The following is a 17,236-nucleotide window of genomic DNA, read 5'->3' as shown; positions in this document are numbered from 1 at the left end:
GTAATAACAGTGAGGGGTTTTGTGGTCTCTGCTCTAGTGCAGTGATTGTGCCCTGAGGGGTTTGGAAAAATAAATTATCCTGACATTCCAAAGGTATGTTATCTAGATGCAAAAGGACAACAGACAGGCTCAGTGTAAAGCCAGAAGCCACGGCCACTATCACTGCTGCCCGGCCCATGCAGGTTCCCATTGGATTCGGACAGTTGGTAAAGAAACAACGGAGCCAAAAACTGGTGGGCTTTAATCCTAGTTTGCACCCGGCGGGCAAGTGAAAAACACACACTGGGCTCCAAAATCCACTCACATTCAGTGCTCACAAAGCTACTGACTTATCCGAGTTTCCTAGAATCAAAGGTTTCTAGCTCACCAGTCTTATTCACCTCTGTTCCCCATCTCCTTCTGTTGGGCAGATAAAATATATTATGCTCACTCTGTTAAAGATGGCACCACCCACACAGAGGCCATGGCCCAGGTGATATTAATGTGTGTTGGGGTGGGCTAAAGGCAGGCAGAATCTTTGTACCCTGGGGCTTGGTTTTGGGATTAAGCCTTTACCACCCTTTTTGATGTGGGGTGGTACAATCCCATCATGCCTCAGAGAAGTGACTTTGTATTAGAGACTTCCCTATTTTGTATATTGGATTAAAGGTTTTGAATCTACACTATAAAATAGGGGCAGAACGGGAGCTTGCTCTCTTGGTGCCTGAGATTAGCATTAGAGAGCAGAGCAGAGAGAGGCCACGTGGAGGAGGCCAGGAGAAGCAGCCAAGATGGTGGAGTGCTGAGTGAGAAGTCAGTTTGTGCAGTTTGTGCAGGGAGAAGGAAGGAGATGGGGAACAGAGGTGAATAAGTCTGGTGAGCTAGAAACCTTTGATTCTAGAAAACTCGGATAAGTCAGTAGCTTTGTGAGCACTGAATATGAGTGGGTTTTGGAGCCCAGTGTGTGTTTTTACTTGCCCGCCGGGTGCAAGCTAGAATTAAAGATGACAGCCCATCAGTTTTTGGCTCCGTTGTTTCTTTACCGACTGTCCGAATCCAATGTGAACCTACATGGGCCGGGCTGCTGTGGTGGCCCTGGCCGTGGCTACTGGCTTTACACCTTCCTTCTCCAATACAAACTCTGCACAAACTGGCCTCTCACTCAACACTCCACCATCTTGGCTGCTTCTCCTGGCCTCCTCCACGTGGCCTTTCTCTGCTCTCCTCTAATATTAATCTCAGGAACAGAGAGAGCAAGCTCCCGTTCTGCCCTATTTTATAGTGTAGAAATCCAAACCTTTAATCCAATATACAAAATAGGGAAGTCTCTAATACAAAGTCACTTATCTGGGGCATGATGGGATTGTACCACCCCACATCAAAAAGGGTGGGAAGGGGGAGGGGGAGGGGCACAAAGAAAACTAGATAGAAGGTGACAGAGGACAATCTGTCTTTGGGTGATGGGTATGCAACATAATTGAATGACAAGATAACCTGGACATATTTCTTTGAATATATGTACCCTGATTTACTGATGTCACCCCATTAAAAAAAATAAAATTATAAAAAATAAAAAAAAAAGAATACTTTTACCAAAAAAAAAAAAAAAAAAAAAAGGGTGGAAAAGGCTTAATCCTAAAACCAAGCCCCAGGCTACAAGGATCCTGCCTGCCCACAGCCCGCCCCCCCAACACACATTAATATCACTTGGGCTATGGCTTCCATATGGGCAGCGCCATCTTTAACAAAGTGAGCATAATGTATTTTATCTGCCCAACACTCAGTTAAGGTTACTAGGACAGGACTACCTGCCATAACTCACTTTTCTTTAGAAAGTCTTAATTTCATACAATCCTATGTAGTTACTTTTGGTCAGAGTTTCTGAGGCCGCAATGCAGGCCTGTTCTGAGCTCATCGGTTTAGCAAGTATTTTCTTTCCCTCTACACACTTTTATCCTACTTCCTCACAGGACACCAATTTTGTAGCTGAGCAAACCAAGGGCTTTTCGTTCACGTTCTGTGTACATTCAGTAACAGATCATAGAAATTAAAGGCTGCATGAGTAGGGTGGCTGCACCCGATTTGGGCATTATTACACAACGGTATTCACGTAAGCCTCTTTCAGTGGTATGTAATGCTGCATGGTCTCAAAGGCCAAGTTCACTCCTGCATCCTGCGGAGTCTGCGCTAACCCCTGGGGTCCGCAGCCTACGTGGACTGGCAGTGAGCTGGCAGACTGTAGCCAAGCGGTGGGCCCTAACGCTGCCGCTCGGACCTCTTCTTGCAGGCCGCCTCACGCCACATCAAGGTGGTTCGTATTGTCTGCGGGTCTTCTGCACACTGGGCCTTTCCCGCTTTTTATCGCCTCACGCACCACCTTACTCCCGACCCCAAAACCGCCCACTTAGATGGGGGATGGGAGGGAATGAGAAGGGCGCCCCTCCCCGCCCAGCCTGGAACTACCCTTCCCGGCGTGCCACGGGCGGCGCGGCGCAGGGCGCGTGCGCAGCGGGCGCGGTTGGCGGGCGCGGCTGCGCAGTCGCGGCACAGTGAGGTGTTTGGGCGCCGGCAAATCGCGCCGGGGATGTAGAGCTGGTGCTGCCCACGGCGTCTGACGCGAAGTTGGGTGGGGTGGCGAGTGGGGGGCGGTAGTCGGGGTGGTGGGAGAAGGAGGAGGCGGCGGCAAATCCCTATAAATGGCGCCGAAGCAGGACCCGAAGCCTAAATTCCAGGAGGGTGAGTCCGGGCCTTGGGTGAGGCAGCTAACGGAGGCTGGGCGGCGGGCGGGTGGCGCGAGGCCGGCGGCGTTTTGTGCAGAACCGCATTGCGGCGCGGGCCTGGGCGCGGCTGGGAGAGCGTTTTGTGAGCCAGGGGCGCCCTGCGGCGCTGACGAAGCCGAGGGGGCGCGGGCGCGGGCTCACCGGGCCTCCCTCAGCATCTGTTGTTTTGAGGGGGCGGCGCGGACGAGGGAACGGTGGTGGGAGGGTCGGGCGTCATGGCGGCGCTGAGGCGGTGGGGAGGGGTGCGGCCCGCCACGGATGGACGACCCCTAGCGCTGGGGGGCCCGCGAGCCCGGGCCGGTGGCGGCGGGTGGAGGCGCCGAGCCGCAGAGAGGCGGGCGGCGCGACCGGGTGGGAGAGCCGCGCCGTGAAATGGCCGCCGCAAGATGGCCGCCGGCGTCTCCCCGCGCCCACCTCCGCGGGGCGGGCGGCGGCGCTTTGTGCTGCCTGCAGGCAACGCTTTGCGCTCGGAACTGCGGAGTGCGCGCTCGCGGGGCGGCAGCTCGTAAAAAGATGAATAAAGCCAGGAACACGCAGTGTGACGAGGCGTCCGTTTACAAGCCCCGTTGCCTTCATGCTATCCTTTAAATACCGCAGTTGATTAATTGCAACAACATCTGATTAACAGTGAAATTTTTATTGGCTTTTGACCAACAAAGCTTTTTGGCTGACGATAGAACCTGGTCTCCAGTGGAAGACAGCTCCTAAATTTCATTACTAATGCATCCATTTACAAGTATTAAGGGGGTGGCGTAATCGTATACTAAAATGAAAGTAAAACTCTGTGACGCTTTAAAATTGCCTTCGTTGCTGTTGGATATGTGTGCTGCTTACTACAGATGTCCAGATGGCTGCAAAAATCTTTTGTGGTAGTGATTTTTAAAATTTAATTACTTAAAAGAGTCATATATCCAAACCCCAAGTATGTTGTAACTAGGGAATATTCAAGAAGTTTTTAATGGTATTTTTAATGTTTTTTTTTTGTTTGTTTGTTTTTTCATTTTTCTGAAGCTGGAAACAGGGAGAGACAGTCAGACTGACTCCCGCATGCGCCCGACCGGGATCCACCCGGCACGCCCACCAGGGGGCGATGCTCTGCCCATCCTGGGCGTCGCCATGTTGCGACCAGAGGCACTCTAGCGCCTGAGGCAGAGGTCACAGAGCCATCCCCAGCGCCCGTCTTTGCTCCAATGGAGCCTTGGCTGTGGGAGGGGAAGAGAGAGACAGAGAGGAAAGCGCGGCGGAGGGGTGGAGAAGCAAATGGGCGCTTCTCCTGTGTGCCCTGGCCGGGAATGGAACCCAGGTCCTCCGCACGCTAGGCCGACGCTCTACCGCTGAGCCAACCGGCCAGTGCTAATGGTATTTTTAGTAATGATTGACTCTTAATGCCTTTCACATTGAGGAGCTATGACCACACCTTCTATAGATTCTTTTTTTTTTTTTAAACTAGGTGTTTTAAAGTAGTGATTTTTATTTTATTTTTTCTTAAGTTGGAAATGGGGAGGCAGACAGACTCCCGCATTTGCCCGACCAGGACCCACCTGGCACGCCCACCAGGGGGCGACTCTCTGCCCATCTGGGGCCTCGCTCTGCTGCAACCAGAGCCATTTTAGCGCCTGAGGCAGAGGCCATGGAGCCATCCTCAGCACCTGGGCCAGCCTTGCTCCAATGGAGCCTTGGCTGCTGGAGGGGAAGAGAGAGACAGAGAGGAAGGAGAGGGGGAGGGGTGCAGAAGCAGATGGGCCGGAAATAGAACCCGGGACTCCTGTACGCCAGGCCGACGCTCTACCACTGAGCCAACCGGCCAGGGCGTAAAGTAGTGATTCTTAATCTAGAGTCAATGAACGTAACTCATAAGTTTCGTGAACTTGCATGGGAAAAATTGTGTTATTGGGCCCTGGCGTGCGGAGGACCTGGGTTCGATTCCCGGCCAGGGCACACAGGAGAAGCGCCCATTTGCTTCTCCACCCCTCCGCCACGCCTTCCTCTCTGTCTCTCTCTTCCCCTCCAGCAGCCAAGGCTCCATTGGAGCAAAGATGGCCTGAGCGCTGGGGATGGCTCTGTGGCCTCTGCCTCAGGCGCTAGAGTGGCTCTGGTCGCAACATGGCGACGCCCAGGATGGGCAGAGCATCGCCCCCTGGTGGGCATGCTGGGTGAATCCCGGTCGGGCGCATGCGGGAGTCTGTCTGACTGTCGCTCCGTTTCCAGCTTCAAAAAAAAGCAAAAAAAAATTGTGTTATTGTCTAACTGAAATTTAGTATTTCAATTAGGAATGTAGCACCCCCCCAAAAAAAAACAACAACCCAAAACAGCCCAGTAGTCTTAGCAGCATGTTTTCATATTCCAGCATTACAGTTGTGGAAGATAAATGCTCATTACTTGAAAATTGTGGTAGCTATAGGGTCAGCAGCTAACCATTGAGTTCATGTAATATTATAAAACATTTAAAATCCTCTTTATTATAGTTGGATTCCTTTGAAATACTGTGTGCTTTATATATTTATAAAAACATTCTAGGAAAAGGCCCATTGGCTTCACCAGACTTTCAAGGGTAGGTGACACAAAAAGTCAGTCTCTCTTGTAGGACATCAGAGGAGGAAAGTCACTGTGGTTTGAGATGGCTTTATGGCTCCAATGGAGCCTCCGCTGCGGGAGGGGAAGAGAGAGACAGAGAGGAAGGAGAGGGGGAGGGGTGGAGAAGCAGATGGGCGCTTTCCTGTGTGCCCTGGCTGGGAATCGAATATGTTAAGCAGTTTTTAAGCACAGTGACTGCTTGCACTGGACTTGGTCTTCCACTTGAAATTCTATTAAAGCATAGTATAAAGAAAACTGTTGGACATCTAGCCTGTAGGTAATAGGAAGGCCCATTGTCTTGTCAGGAATTGAGAGACTGGCTGATTCTGGCCTTTCAGTGATACTCCTAGTAAGGGAGGATGGGGAACTGGAACCTTATTGAATTTAAGAGCATGGGGCGGAATTACCTTTGTAGTTTGATATTAGAAAGGATTAAGAGTGGAGAAAGGTTTTTATTTTTTTAATGCTTTTTTTATTTTTTTATTTTTTGGTATTTTTTTCTGAAGTTGGAAATGGGGAGGCAGTCAGACAAACTCTCGCATGCGCCCAACCGGGATCCACCCGGCATGCCCACCAGGGGGCGATGCTCTGCCCATCTGTGGCATTGCTCTGTTGAAACCAGAGCCATTCTAGCGCCTGAGGCAGAGGCCATGGAGCCATCCTCAGCACCCGCCCAACTTTGCTCCAATGGAGCCTTGGCTGCGGGAGGGGAAGAGAGAGACAGAGAGGAAGGAGAGGGGGAGGGGTGGAGAAGCAGATGGGCGCTTCTCCTGTGTGCCCTGGCCGGGAATCGAACCTGGGACTCCCGCACGCCAGGCCGACGCTCTACCACTGAGCCAACTGGCCAGGGCCTGGAGAAAGGTTTTTAAAAAATAAAATCTGCCCTGGCTGAATAGCTCAGTTGGTTAGCAGTGGTTGGCAAACTTATTAGTCAACAGAGCCAAATATCAACAGTACAACGATTAAAATTTCTTTTGAGAGCCAAGTTTTTTAAACTTAAACTATATAGGTAGGTACATTGTTACATTGTTATTAACCTAATGAGGGTACTCCTAAGCTGGCTTTTGCTAAAAAGGTCCTCAATCTGATTGAGCTGCTTGTGGCTCGCGAGCTGCGGTTTGCTGACCACTGGGTTAGAACATCGTCCTGAGACACAGGTTGCTGTTCCGTCCCCAGTCAGAGCACATATAGGTACAGATGTTCCTGTTTCTCTCCTGCTGTCTCCCTCACTCTAGTCAATAAAAGAAACATTAAAAAAAAAATCTAATGTTATGGTTTGCTCTTTCCCCAATTGCTAGTCTTCCTCTCCACTTCCATGAAAATTAAGCATTTATCCTGGGTCATACTCCTTAGCCAGTGCCATATTTTTCCAACAGAATATTAGGGTCATGTAGCTAGAATGGAGATCAGAGGGCCTTAGCCTCAGTGCAACTGTCTTTGGCAGCAGCAACCAAAAGTAGACTCAGTAACTTTACTTTGATCAAATTTCTCTATGAACTAATTCCTGTGCTGTGGTCCACTCTGAAGACCATTTTTATGGTGCCTTTAAAGTTTACCTGTAGAGAAATTGAGACACAGGTCTGATCTTTGCTGCTGCTATTTACCTTATTTATGTCCACATGGCCTCCTTGCCCACAGTATTGAACAATGGCTCTAGGCCAGGTCTTTCCTCAGCTCCAGGCATGTTCTCAGCTGTTTACTAGATGGCTCCATTTTGGGTGTGCTATAACCACTAACATATTTCAAGATTGAACTGAAAAACTTCTCCCTCCATTTCCTGTCCTAGTTAATGCTTTCCAGCAGCCTGAAAGTCATTCTAATCTCTTTGTACTTTTGCATAGTTATCCTTAATTTCTACTTTTGGTTTAGGCCTATTTAGCTTATCCCAGGCTGTTCGGAGAAACCTTTGACCGGTCTCCCTATTTTCAGTCTCCACTTGAATCTCTGCATAGGCCCTGCAACCTCAGACAGTGGTTCTTCAGAGTAGACCACTGCATAGGAATTACATAGAGAATTTTTTTTTTTATAGAGAGGGGGTAGAGAGAGAAGGGGGGAGGAGCAGGAAGCATCCACTCCCATATGTGCCTTGACCAGGCAAGCCCAGGGTTTTGAACCAGCAACCTCAGCGTCTCCAGGTTGACGCTTTATCCACTGCACCACCACAGGTCAGGCGAGAAATTTGATCAAAGTAAAGTTATTGGGTCTACTTCAGGCATGGCCAACATATGGTCTGCGGGCAGGATTCAGCCTGCATAATGAGTTTATGCGGCCTGCTATTAAATTTTTATTCTCCGCTACTTTGAAATTTCAGCTATGCAGAAGCAGAAGTGTCTTCGATTATTGGAAATTGAGATATTTTAAGAAGATAGTGATATGCGGAAAAGAATTCCGCGTGTGACTAATCTAGGGTTAACTTCTAATAATTGGTTGAATGGATTCGCAGTACTTCTTTATTTTTAAAAAAAATTCCATTATAAAGATTTACAACTTTTGTACTCGTCCGTACTCGATACGAACTGTTTAGCGGCGATGTGAAACCCACATTCTTTTAGGCGGAGTTTGCCAGTTCGCACCCAAGTTCAAATAATTCGTTATTATTGTGGTCAAGTGTGCTGAATCAAGTAGCGTTGTAGCATAGACAATAGCTGCAGTTGATAACTGAAAACATGTCCAGGCTGTTTTTAAAACGAAATAATTGTTTTATTTGTAATATAACCCCTTCAAGCTCATTCTATTAATTAAATATTGTTTTGATTGATTGCGTTACAGTTTGGATATTTATACAGTATGTAATTATATTTTTATTAAAATATATTAATATTGTATATTAAAATTTTGTTTACTTAAACAAATCGTTTTTGTATTTAACATTTTTTTAAATTTTTTTTTTAATTCATTTTAGAGAGGAGAGAGAGGGGGATAGAGAGAGAGACAGGGAGAGAGAAGGGGGGAGGAGCTGGAAGCATCAACTCCCATATGTGCCTTGACCAGGCAAGCCCAGGGTTTCGAACCGGCGACCTCAGCATTTCCAGGTCGACGCTTTATCCACTGTGCCACCACAGGTCAGGCCGTATTTAATATTTTTAAATTTTGATATTTTGTCCTGCCAGTGAAAAAAGTTTTCTTTCTAATCTGGCTCGTGGGCCAAAACTGTTGGCCACGCCTGGTTTACTTGGAGAGATCTTGATATAGTTCTCTGGTGAGGTTTGAAATCTGTAGTTGTGGCCCTGGCCAGTTGGCTCAGCGGTAGACTGTCAGCCCTGTGTGTGGAAGTCTTGGGTTCGATTCCCGTCCAGGACACACAGGAGAAGCGCCCATCTGCTTCTCACCCTTCCCCTTCTCCTTCCTCTCTATCTCTCTCTTCCCCTCTTGCAGCCAAGGCTCCATTGGAGCAAAGCTGGCCTGGATGCTGAGGATGGCTCCATAATCTCTGCCTCAGGCGCTATGATGGCTCCTGCTGCAACGGAGCAACGCGCCAGATGGGCAGAGCATCGCCCCCTGGTGGGCATGCTGGGTGGATCTTGGTTGGGCACATGCGGGAGTCTGTCTGATTGCCTCCCTGCTTCTAACTTCGGAAAAATACAACCCCTCCCCAAATGTTTGTTTAAGTGAGAGGAGGGGAGATAGACAGACTCCTGCATGTGTCTGGACCAGGATTCACCTGGCTGCCCCATCTGGAGCTGATGCTTGAATCAATCAAACTATTTTTTAGCACCTGAAGATGAGGCGCTCTCACCAACCAAGCTATCCTCAGTGCCCGGGGCCAATGCTCAAACCAATCAAGCCATTGACTGTGGAAGTGGGGGAAGAAGGGGAGAAGCAAATGATTACTTTCTTATACCCTGACTGGGAATTGAACCTGGGACTTCTATATGCCTGGCTGACGCTCTGCCACTGAACCAACTGGCCAGACCCTGAAATCTGTTGTTTTGAAAATTGCACCAGCCTGACCAGGCTGTGGTGCAGTGGATAGAGCATTGGCTTGGGACAATGAGGACCCAGATTTGAGGTTGCCAGCTTGAGCACGAGGTCATTTGCCTGAAGCCCAAGGTTGCTGGTTTGGCTGGAGCCCACCCCTCAAGCACATAAGAGAAAGCCATCAGTGAATAACTAAGGTGCCACAACTATGAGTTGATGTTTCTCATCTCTCTTCCAGTCTGGCTGTCTGTCCCTGGCTGTCCTTCTCTCTCTGTCTCTTTAAAAAAACAAACCCCATACTAAAGCCCTCACCAGTTGGCTCAGTGGGTGGATGGAGTGTTGGCCTGATGTGTGGAAATTCCAGGTTTGATCTCTGATCAGGGCACACATGAGAAGCGACCATTTGCTTCTCTTCCCCTCTCTCTCCCCCTTCTTTCCCTCTTTCTCCCAGCCAGTGGCTCTTTTGGTTTGAGTGTTAGCCCTGGGCGCTGAGGATAGCTTGGTTGATTCCAGCATCAGCCCGAGATGGAGGTTACCAGCTGGTTTCCGGCTGGTGTGCATGTGGGAGTCTGTCTCTCTATCCCCTCTCCTCTCACTTAAAAAACAAAAAAACCCAAACTGCACCAAGAGACTCTTGTTCAGATTTGGGAATCCTGTACAGAATAGAAAGTCCAGGTTTCATAACATGACATAAAGGCATTCTGTGATCTGTGTAACTTGTACTTCTACTTTTATGTTTATCCTATGTTCCAGTGATAGTGTACTGTTTATATTTAAATAATAATGTGACCTTAACATGTTTTTCTGCTTTTGTACCAGTTGTCTTCCACCTGTACCCTTCCCTGTGACCTTTACAGTAGTTCATCAGTTGCTGTTTTTTAATAATTTTTTTCTTAAAATTTATTGATTGATTTTAGAGAGACAGGGAGGGAAGGGGAGGGGGGAGAGAGAGAGAGAAAGAAAATAAAGAAAAGCATTCACTTGTTTGAGTTAGTCTTGCATTCATTGGTTGCTTCCCGTATGTGCCCTGACCGGAAATTGAATCTGCAGCCTTGGTATTTCGGGATGACACTCTAACCCAGTGGTAGTCAACCTGGTCCCTATGGGTGTTCCAGCTTTCATGATGGGGAGCAGCGGAGCGACCAAAGTAAAAATAAAAAGATAGATTTAACTATTTTTTTCTTTTTTGGGGGGGGGGGCTCAATCAGAAGGACTTGGGCCCTATAGTAAGTTGTTTTATAAAGATTTATTCTGCCAAACACTGAAAATCTGACATAAAATACTTGGCAAGTAATTATTACATGCTTTAACTTGCTATAACTCTGCTTTATAAATTTTTTTTTTTTAACAGGGACAGAAAGAGAGTCAGAGAGAGGGATAGATAGGGACAGACAGGAATGGAGAGAGATGAGATGCATCAATCATCAGTTTTTTGTTGCGACACCTTAGTTGTTAATTGATTGCTTTCTCATATGTGCCTTGACCGTGGGCCTTCAGCAGACCGAGTAACCCCTTGCTCAAGCCAGCGACCTTGGGTCCAAGCTGGTGAGCTTTGCTCAAACCAGATGAGCCCGCACTCAAGCTGGCAACCTCGGGGTCTCAAACCTGGGTCCTCCGCATCCCAGTCCGATGCTCTATCCACTGCGGCACCGCCAGGTCAGGCTGCTTTATAAATTTTATAAAGTAAGTTACTTCCCTATATAAATCACCATTACTGTGGAACCGGTGGGTGGTTAGAAAACTACTAACAGAGATACAAAAGTGGGTGGTAGGTATAAAAAGGTTGACTACCCCTGATCTAACCCATGGAGCTAATTGGCTAGGGCAGTCACTCATTGTTTGTGAAGATAGTTAAAGTATGAAATTTGGGGGATTATGCAAAAGTATATGCTCACTTATTGGTGCCCCCATTAATCAGAAAGTGTTTACCACAGGCAGGCACATGAAAGACTGGGTAAATACGTTGAAAATGAATATACAGATTTGCTGTGTGATAACAGTATTTCAGATTGAAGGTTTATAAGTTGTGGGCAGTTTTGAAAACTGTGTTTTAAAAGCAGTAATTTTTTGCCCTGGCCGGATAGTTCAGTTGGTTAGTGTCATCCTGATACACGAAGGTTGTAGATTTGATCTCCAGACAGGGCACACACAAGAATCAACCAATGAATAAGTGGAACAACTCTCTGAAGTAATTTTTTTTTTCTTGAGAGACAGGGTGAGAAGCATCAACTCATAGTTGTTTTCACTTTAGTTGTACATTGATTGTTTCTCATATGTGCTTTGACCAGGGTTGAGTCAGTGTCTTCTGGCTCAAGCTAGTGATCTTTGGGCTTAAGCTGGCGAGCTTTGAGATCGTGTGGATCATCTCCCACTCAATTTAGTGACCCCACATTGATAAGCCTGTGCTCAGAGCTAGTGTGACCACAGGTTTTCGAGCCAGTGACCTCAGTGTTCAGGTTGATGCTTTATCCACTGTGCCACTACTAAAATCAGGAGGCTAAAATCTTCTTTTTCTTTTCTTTTTTTTTTTTTTGAGAGAGAGAGAGAGGCAGGGAAAGAAGAGACTGGAACATCAGGCCATCAAGCTTGCTTCTGTATGTGCCCTGACTGGGGAACTGGAATCAAACCAGCAACCTCTAAGTTCTGGAATACATTCCAGCCAATGCAACCAATGGAGCTTTCCCCTCAGGGCTTGCCTTCTTGGGGTTTTTTATTTATTTATTTTTTGAGACGGGAGGGGGAAGCATTCATTTGTTTTTTCACTCAGTCCTGTGTTCATTGGTTTGCTTCCTATGTATGCCCTTAACTGGGGAATGGCAACCTTGTCATTTCAGAGTGATACTCTTTTTTTTTTTTTTTTTTAAACATTTTTTAGAGGAGAGAGAGAATGGGGGAGGGCAACAGGAAGCATCAACTCCCATATGTGCCTGAACCAGGGAAGTCCAAGGTTTTGAACTGGCAAACCTAGCACTCTAGGTCAGTGCTTTTATCCACTGCACCACCACAGGTCAGACCTGGGACAGTGCTCTTAACCGGCTGAGTTAACCAGCCAGTGCTAAAAGAATTTTTTTTTTTTAAGAATTTTTAAAAAACAGTAATTTTTTTTCCAAGTGAGAGGAGGGGAGATAGACTCTGACACGCGTCCAACTGGGATCCACCTGGCAACCCTCATCTGGGGCCGATGCTCTGCCCATCTGGGGCCATGTTTGCAACCAAGCTATTTTTAGAGCCTGAGGTGGAGGCTCCACAGAGCCATCCTCAGCACCTGAGGCTGATGCGCTGGAGCCAATCCAGCCATGGCTGTGGTAGTGGAAGAGAGAGAAAAGAGGGGGTGGAGAAGCAAATGGTCACTTCTCTTGTGTGCCCTGACTGGGAATCAAACTGGGGACATCCACAGCCAGCTGACACTCTGCCACTGAGCCAACCTGCCAGGGCCCAGTAATTTTTTAAAATGATGAAATCCATATAGTCTCTTCAGAATTGATCTGGTAAACTATTTTTATTTTTATTTTATTTTTTTATTTTTTATTTTATACAGAGAGAGTCAGAGAGAGGGATAGACAGACAGGAACAGAAAGATGAGAAGCATCAATCATTAGTTTTTTGTTGCGCATTGCGACTTCTTAGTTGTTCATTGATTGCTTTCTCATATGTGCCTTGACCGCGGGCCTTCAGCAGACTGAGTAACCCCTTGTTGGAGCCAGCGACCCTGGGTCCAAGCTGGTGAGCTTTTTGCTCAAGCCAGATGAGCCCACACTCAAGCTGGCGACCTCGGGGTCTCGAACCTGGGTCTTTCCACATCCTAGTCCAATGCTCTATCCACTGCGCCACCACCTGGTCAGGCTGGTAAACTATTTTAATTTAACTTTAGAGCTAAAAGACCTGAGTTGGAGTATTTTGTAACCTGTGGGTCTGTTGAAAACAAGTGGAGAAATTATTTTCTATTACAATACAGTGTAATGTTGAAGTGCTGCCAGAAATTGCCTGCCTGATTTATCTGGCGAGCAGAATTGGCTTCCAGATCTTATTCCAGTCCCTTATAATGTATTTTATTTAGTTTTGCAAGTCTTCATTTGACACAGAGTGTAAGTTTCAAAGTTTAGAATTCTTGTGTTTTTGTTGCTGGTCATTGAAGCAGCCTAGTGCCCAGAACATTGTTGAACACTCACTCTGAAGTCATGAACATAAAACTTTTTTTTATTGATATTAGATGGAGGAGAAAGGGAAAGGCAGAGTGTGGGGGGTGTAGAAGAAGCAGGAAGCATAGTTGCTTCTCAGATTGCCTCGACTGGGCAAGCTGGGGGTCTTGAGTCTGCAACCTCAGCAGTCCAGGTTGATCCGCTGTGCCATCACAGGTCAGGCTGAACCTCTTTTCTTTTATAATATGTAAAGTATTTTAAATTGATTTTTTTTATTTTTATTTATTTTTATTATTTTTTATTTTTTTGTATTTTTCTGAAGCTGGAAACGGGGAGAGACAGACAGACTCCTGCATGTGCCCGACCGGGATCCACCCGGCACGCCCACCAGGGGCGAAGCTCTGCCCACCAGGGGGCGATGCTCTGCCGCGACCAGAGCCACTCTAGCGCCTGGGGCAGAGGCCAAGGAGCCATCCCCAGCGCCCGGGCCATCTTTGCTCCAGTGGAGCCTTGGCTGCAGGAGGGGAAGAGAGAGACAGAGAGGAAGGAGGGGGTGGGGTGGAGAAGCAAATGGGCGCTTCTCCTATGTACCCTGGCCGGGAATTGAACCCGGGTCCCCCGCACACCAGGCCGACGCTCTACCGCTGAGCCAACCAGCCAGGGCCTAAAATTTTTTTTTTTAATTTTTAAAAAAAATTTTATTTTAGTTATTCATTTTTTTTAGAGAGGAGGGGGGGAGAGACAGAGAGAGAGAGACAGGGGGAAGGAGCTGGAAGCATCAACTCCCATGTGTGCCTTGACCAGGCAAGCCCAGGGTTTTGAACCGGCAACCTCAGCATTTCCAGGTTGACACTTTATCCACTGCACCACCACAGGTCAGTTAAATTGATTTTTAGAGGAGAAACACAATCAGTTCCTGTATGATCCTGGGGATCGAACTTGCATCCTTTGTGTATGCTCTAACCTGCCAAGCTATCTGTCCAGGACTGAATCTCTTTCCTTTTCCTTTTTTTCCCCCTTTTTTCTCTTTTGCTTAAAGAAAATCCATCCAAATCATCCCTGCCAATAGGTAGCTACAGATTTTATTTGCTTAACAGGTAATGAGATGGTTTTATGATTTATTTGTGTGTGTAAAAGAGAGAGATGAGAAGCATCAACTTGTAGTTTCAGTTGCTTCTCAAATATGTCTTTTTTTTTTTTTTTTCTGAAGCTGGAAATGGGGAGGCAGACAGACTCCTGCATGCCCCCGACCGGGATCCACCCGGCATGCCCACCAGGGGGCGATGCTCTGCCCCTCTGGGGCGTTGCTCTGTTGCATCCAGAGCCATTCTAGCGCCTGAGGCAGAGGCTGCAGAGCCATCCTCAGCGCCCGGGCCATCTTTGCTCCAATGGAGCCTTGGCTGCGGGAGGGGAAGAGAGAGAAGAGAGGAAGGAGAGGGGGAGGGGTGGAGAAGCAGATGGGTAGCTTCTCCTGTGTGCCTTGGCTGGGAATCGAACCCTGGACTCCTGCACGCCAGGCCAACGCTCTACTGCTGAGCCAACCAGCCAGGGCCTCATATATATCTTAATGGGGGTGAAGGAGCATGGATCCAGCTGAGCCGGTGACCCTTGCTCAAGCCAGTGGCCCCACGCTCAAGTCTGCGACCTCAGGGTTTTGAACCTGGGACCTTAACGTCCCAGGTCAATCAATTCTCTATCCACTGCACCACTACCAATGTGGCTGGCTGGCTTATTTGTTTGTTTGTTTATTTATTGTGACAGACAGAGGGACAGAGATACAGACAGGAAGGGAGAGAGATGAGAAGCATCAATTCTTTGTTGTGGCACCTTAGTTGTTCATGAATTACTTTCTCACACGTGCCGAAGCAGTGACCCCTGCTCAAGCCAGTGACCTTGGGCTCAAACCTGTAACCATGGGGTTATGTGTATGATTCCACGTTCAAGCTGAATGAACCCACACTCAAGCCGGCAACCTTGGGGTTTCGAACCTGGGTCCTCTGCGTCCCAGTCCAGTGCTCCATCCACTGTGCTCCTGCCTGGTCGAGCCTGGCTTATTTATTTTTAATTTACTTATTTCAGAGAGGGAGAGAGAAAGAGGAAGGAGGAGAGAGAAACAGATTTGTTCCACCTAGTCATTTATTGGTTGCTTTTTTTTTCTTTTTCTTTTTTTTTTTTTTGTATTTTTCTGAAGCTGGAAACGGGGAGGTAGTCAGACAGACTCCTGCATGCGCCCGATGGGGATCCACCCGGCACACCCACTAGGGGGCGATGCTCTGCCCATCCGGGGCATCGCTTCCCTTTTGACCAGAGCCACTCTAGCGCCTGAGGCAGAGACCATAGAGCCATCCCCAGCGCCCCGGCCATCCTTGCTCTACTGGAACCTTGGCTGTGGGAGGGGAAGAGAGAGACAGAGAGGAAGGAGAGGGGGAGGGGTGGAGAAGCAGATGGGCACTTCTCCTGTGTGCCCTGGCCGGGAATTGAACCCGGGACTTCTGCACGCCAGGCCGATGCTCTACCACTGAGCCAACCGGCAAGGGCCGGTTGCTTTTTTTTTTGTTATTAATTTTTATTAATTTTAATCTGGTGACATCAATAAATCAGGGTACATATATTCAAAGAAAACATGTCCAGGTTATCTTGTCACTCAATTATGTTGCATACCCATCACCCAAAGTCAGATTGTCCTCTGTCACCTTCTGTCTAGTTTTTTTTGTGCCCCCCCTCCCCCTTATTGGTTGCTTTAAAAAAAAATGATTTTAGAGAAAGGAAAGGAGGAGGAGAGACAGAGAGACAAATTGATTTGTTGTTCCACTTACACAATCTTTGGTTAATTCCTTTATGTGCCCTGACTTCTGGGGATTGAACCTGAGGCTGTAATCAACTGAGCTGCCCTGGCCAGGGCAATGGTTTAATGATTTAAATAGGTTAACATTCTAATAAGTTGTTTTTGTCATTTACATCAGATACTAAGGTGTTTTAGTTGTAAGTTACTTTTGAAGTTTGATCTGAACCTGTTGACACATATATAGCCTTTCACACTTTCCTAATTTTGTGATGAATACTGTAGTGTAAGTGTGATGGCTCTCAGATGTGAATTTTCTACATGGAGAGAAATTGGAATTGACCCATTACTTTTTTGCTTTTGCAGGTGAACGAGTGCTATGCTTTCATGGGCCTCTTCTTTATGAAGCAAAGGTATGAACCCTGTTTTCCTTTTAAGAAGTTATCTGAAACTACTGGTTAGATCTGACATTTAAAAAAAATATTGAGTTGATTTTAGAAAGGAAGGAAAAGAGCAAGAAAAACAGAAACATCAGTCTGTTTCTCTATGTGCCCTGACCAGGGATCAAACTGGCAACCTCTGTATTGAGACGATATTCCAGCCAACTGAGATACCTGGCCAGGGCAAGATCTGACTTTATAAGTAGCCTTTTTCATAGGTTTGTGGAGTTCCTCACTGCCGGGGTCCAGCCCCGGGGGGAATCCAGGGGTCCCACAGGATGAGACGGCGTCGGCACGAATCGAGTGAGAGAGCCGAATTCTTTTCTTTCTCTTTATTCTCTCGCTAGCATTTACTGCCAGGCATCTCTCTCAGTTGCTGGTCTAGCTTTTCTTTTATGCACACACACTAAGTTACAATCACATGGTATTCAGAATACATTGATTAATCATTGTTTTTGTTTCACTAGGGTTACATTTTCTAGGTAACAGTTAATTCATTTCTATAAACTATAAATCAGGTGGTAAGTCATTCAAAGTACAATTATACAATAACTTGAACAGCAATAACAATATTGGTACAAAATTCCAAAAGGTCAGTACTGATTAATAACTCTACCTTGTCTA

The 17,236-nt window shown here is 47.1% G+C and overlaps 1 protein-coding gene across 3 annotated transcripts in view; it reads left to right on the top strand.

Moving 5' to 3' along the window:
- The first annotated feature begins 2,573 nt into the window (after positions 1 to 2,573).
- MORF4L1 (mortality factor 4 like 1) overlaps positions 2,574 to 17,236 on the top strand; it is a 42,140-nt gene continuing 27,477 nt past the window's right edge. For 2 of the 3 annotated variants that reach the window (XM_066354562.1, XM_066354560.1), the window contains exons 1-2: positions 2,574 to 2,715; positions 16,539 to 16,585. In XM_066354562.1, coding sequence (XP_066210659.1) covers positions 2,676 to 2,715; positions 16,539 to 16,585 — 87 coding nt within the window. In that variant the 5' untranslated portion in view covers positions 2,574 to 2,675. The remainder of the gene's footprint in view (positions 2,716 to 16,538; positions 16,586 to 17,236) is intronic. The other variant, XM_066354561.1, reaches the window with a different exon arrangement.

This window comes from Saccopteryx leptura, chromosome 13 (assembly GCF_036850995.1).
Source record: "Saccopteryx leptura isolate mSacLep1 chromosome 13, mSacLep1_pri_phased_curated, whole genome shotgun sequence".
In the NCBI taxonomy this organism is placed as follows: domain Eukaryota; kingdom Metazoa; phylum Chordata; class Mammalia; order Chiroptera; family Emballonuridae; genus Saccopteryx; species Saccopteryx leptura.
The sequence above is the reverse complement of the archived record's forward strand: the minus strand, read 5'-3'. Positions and strand labels throughout refer to the sequence as shown.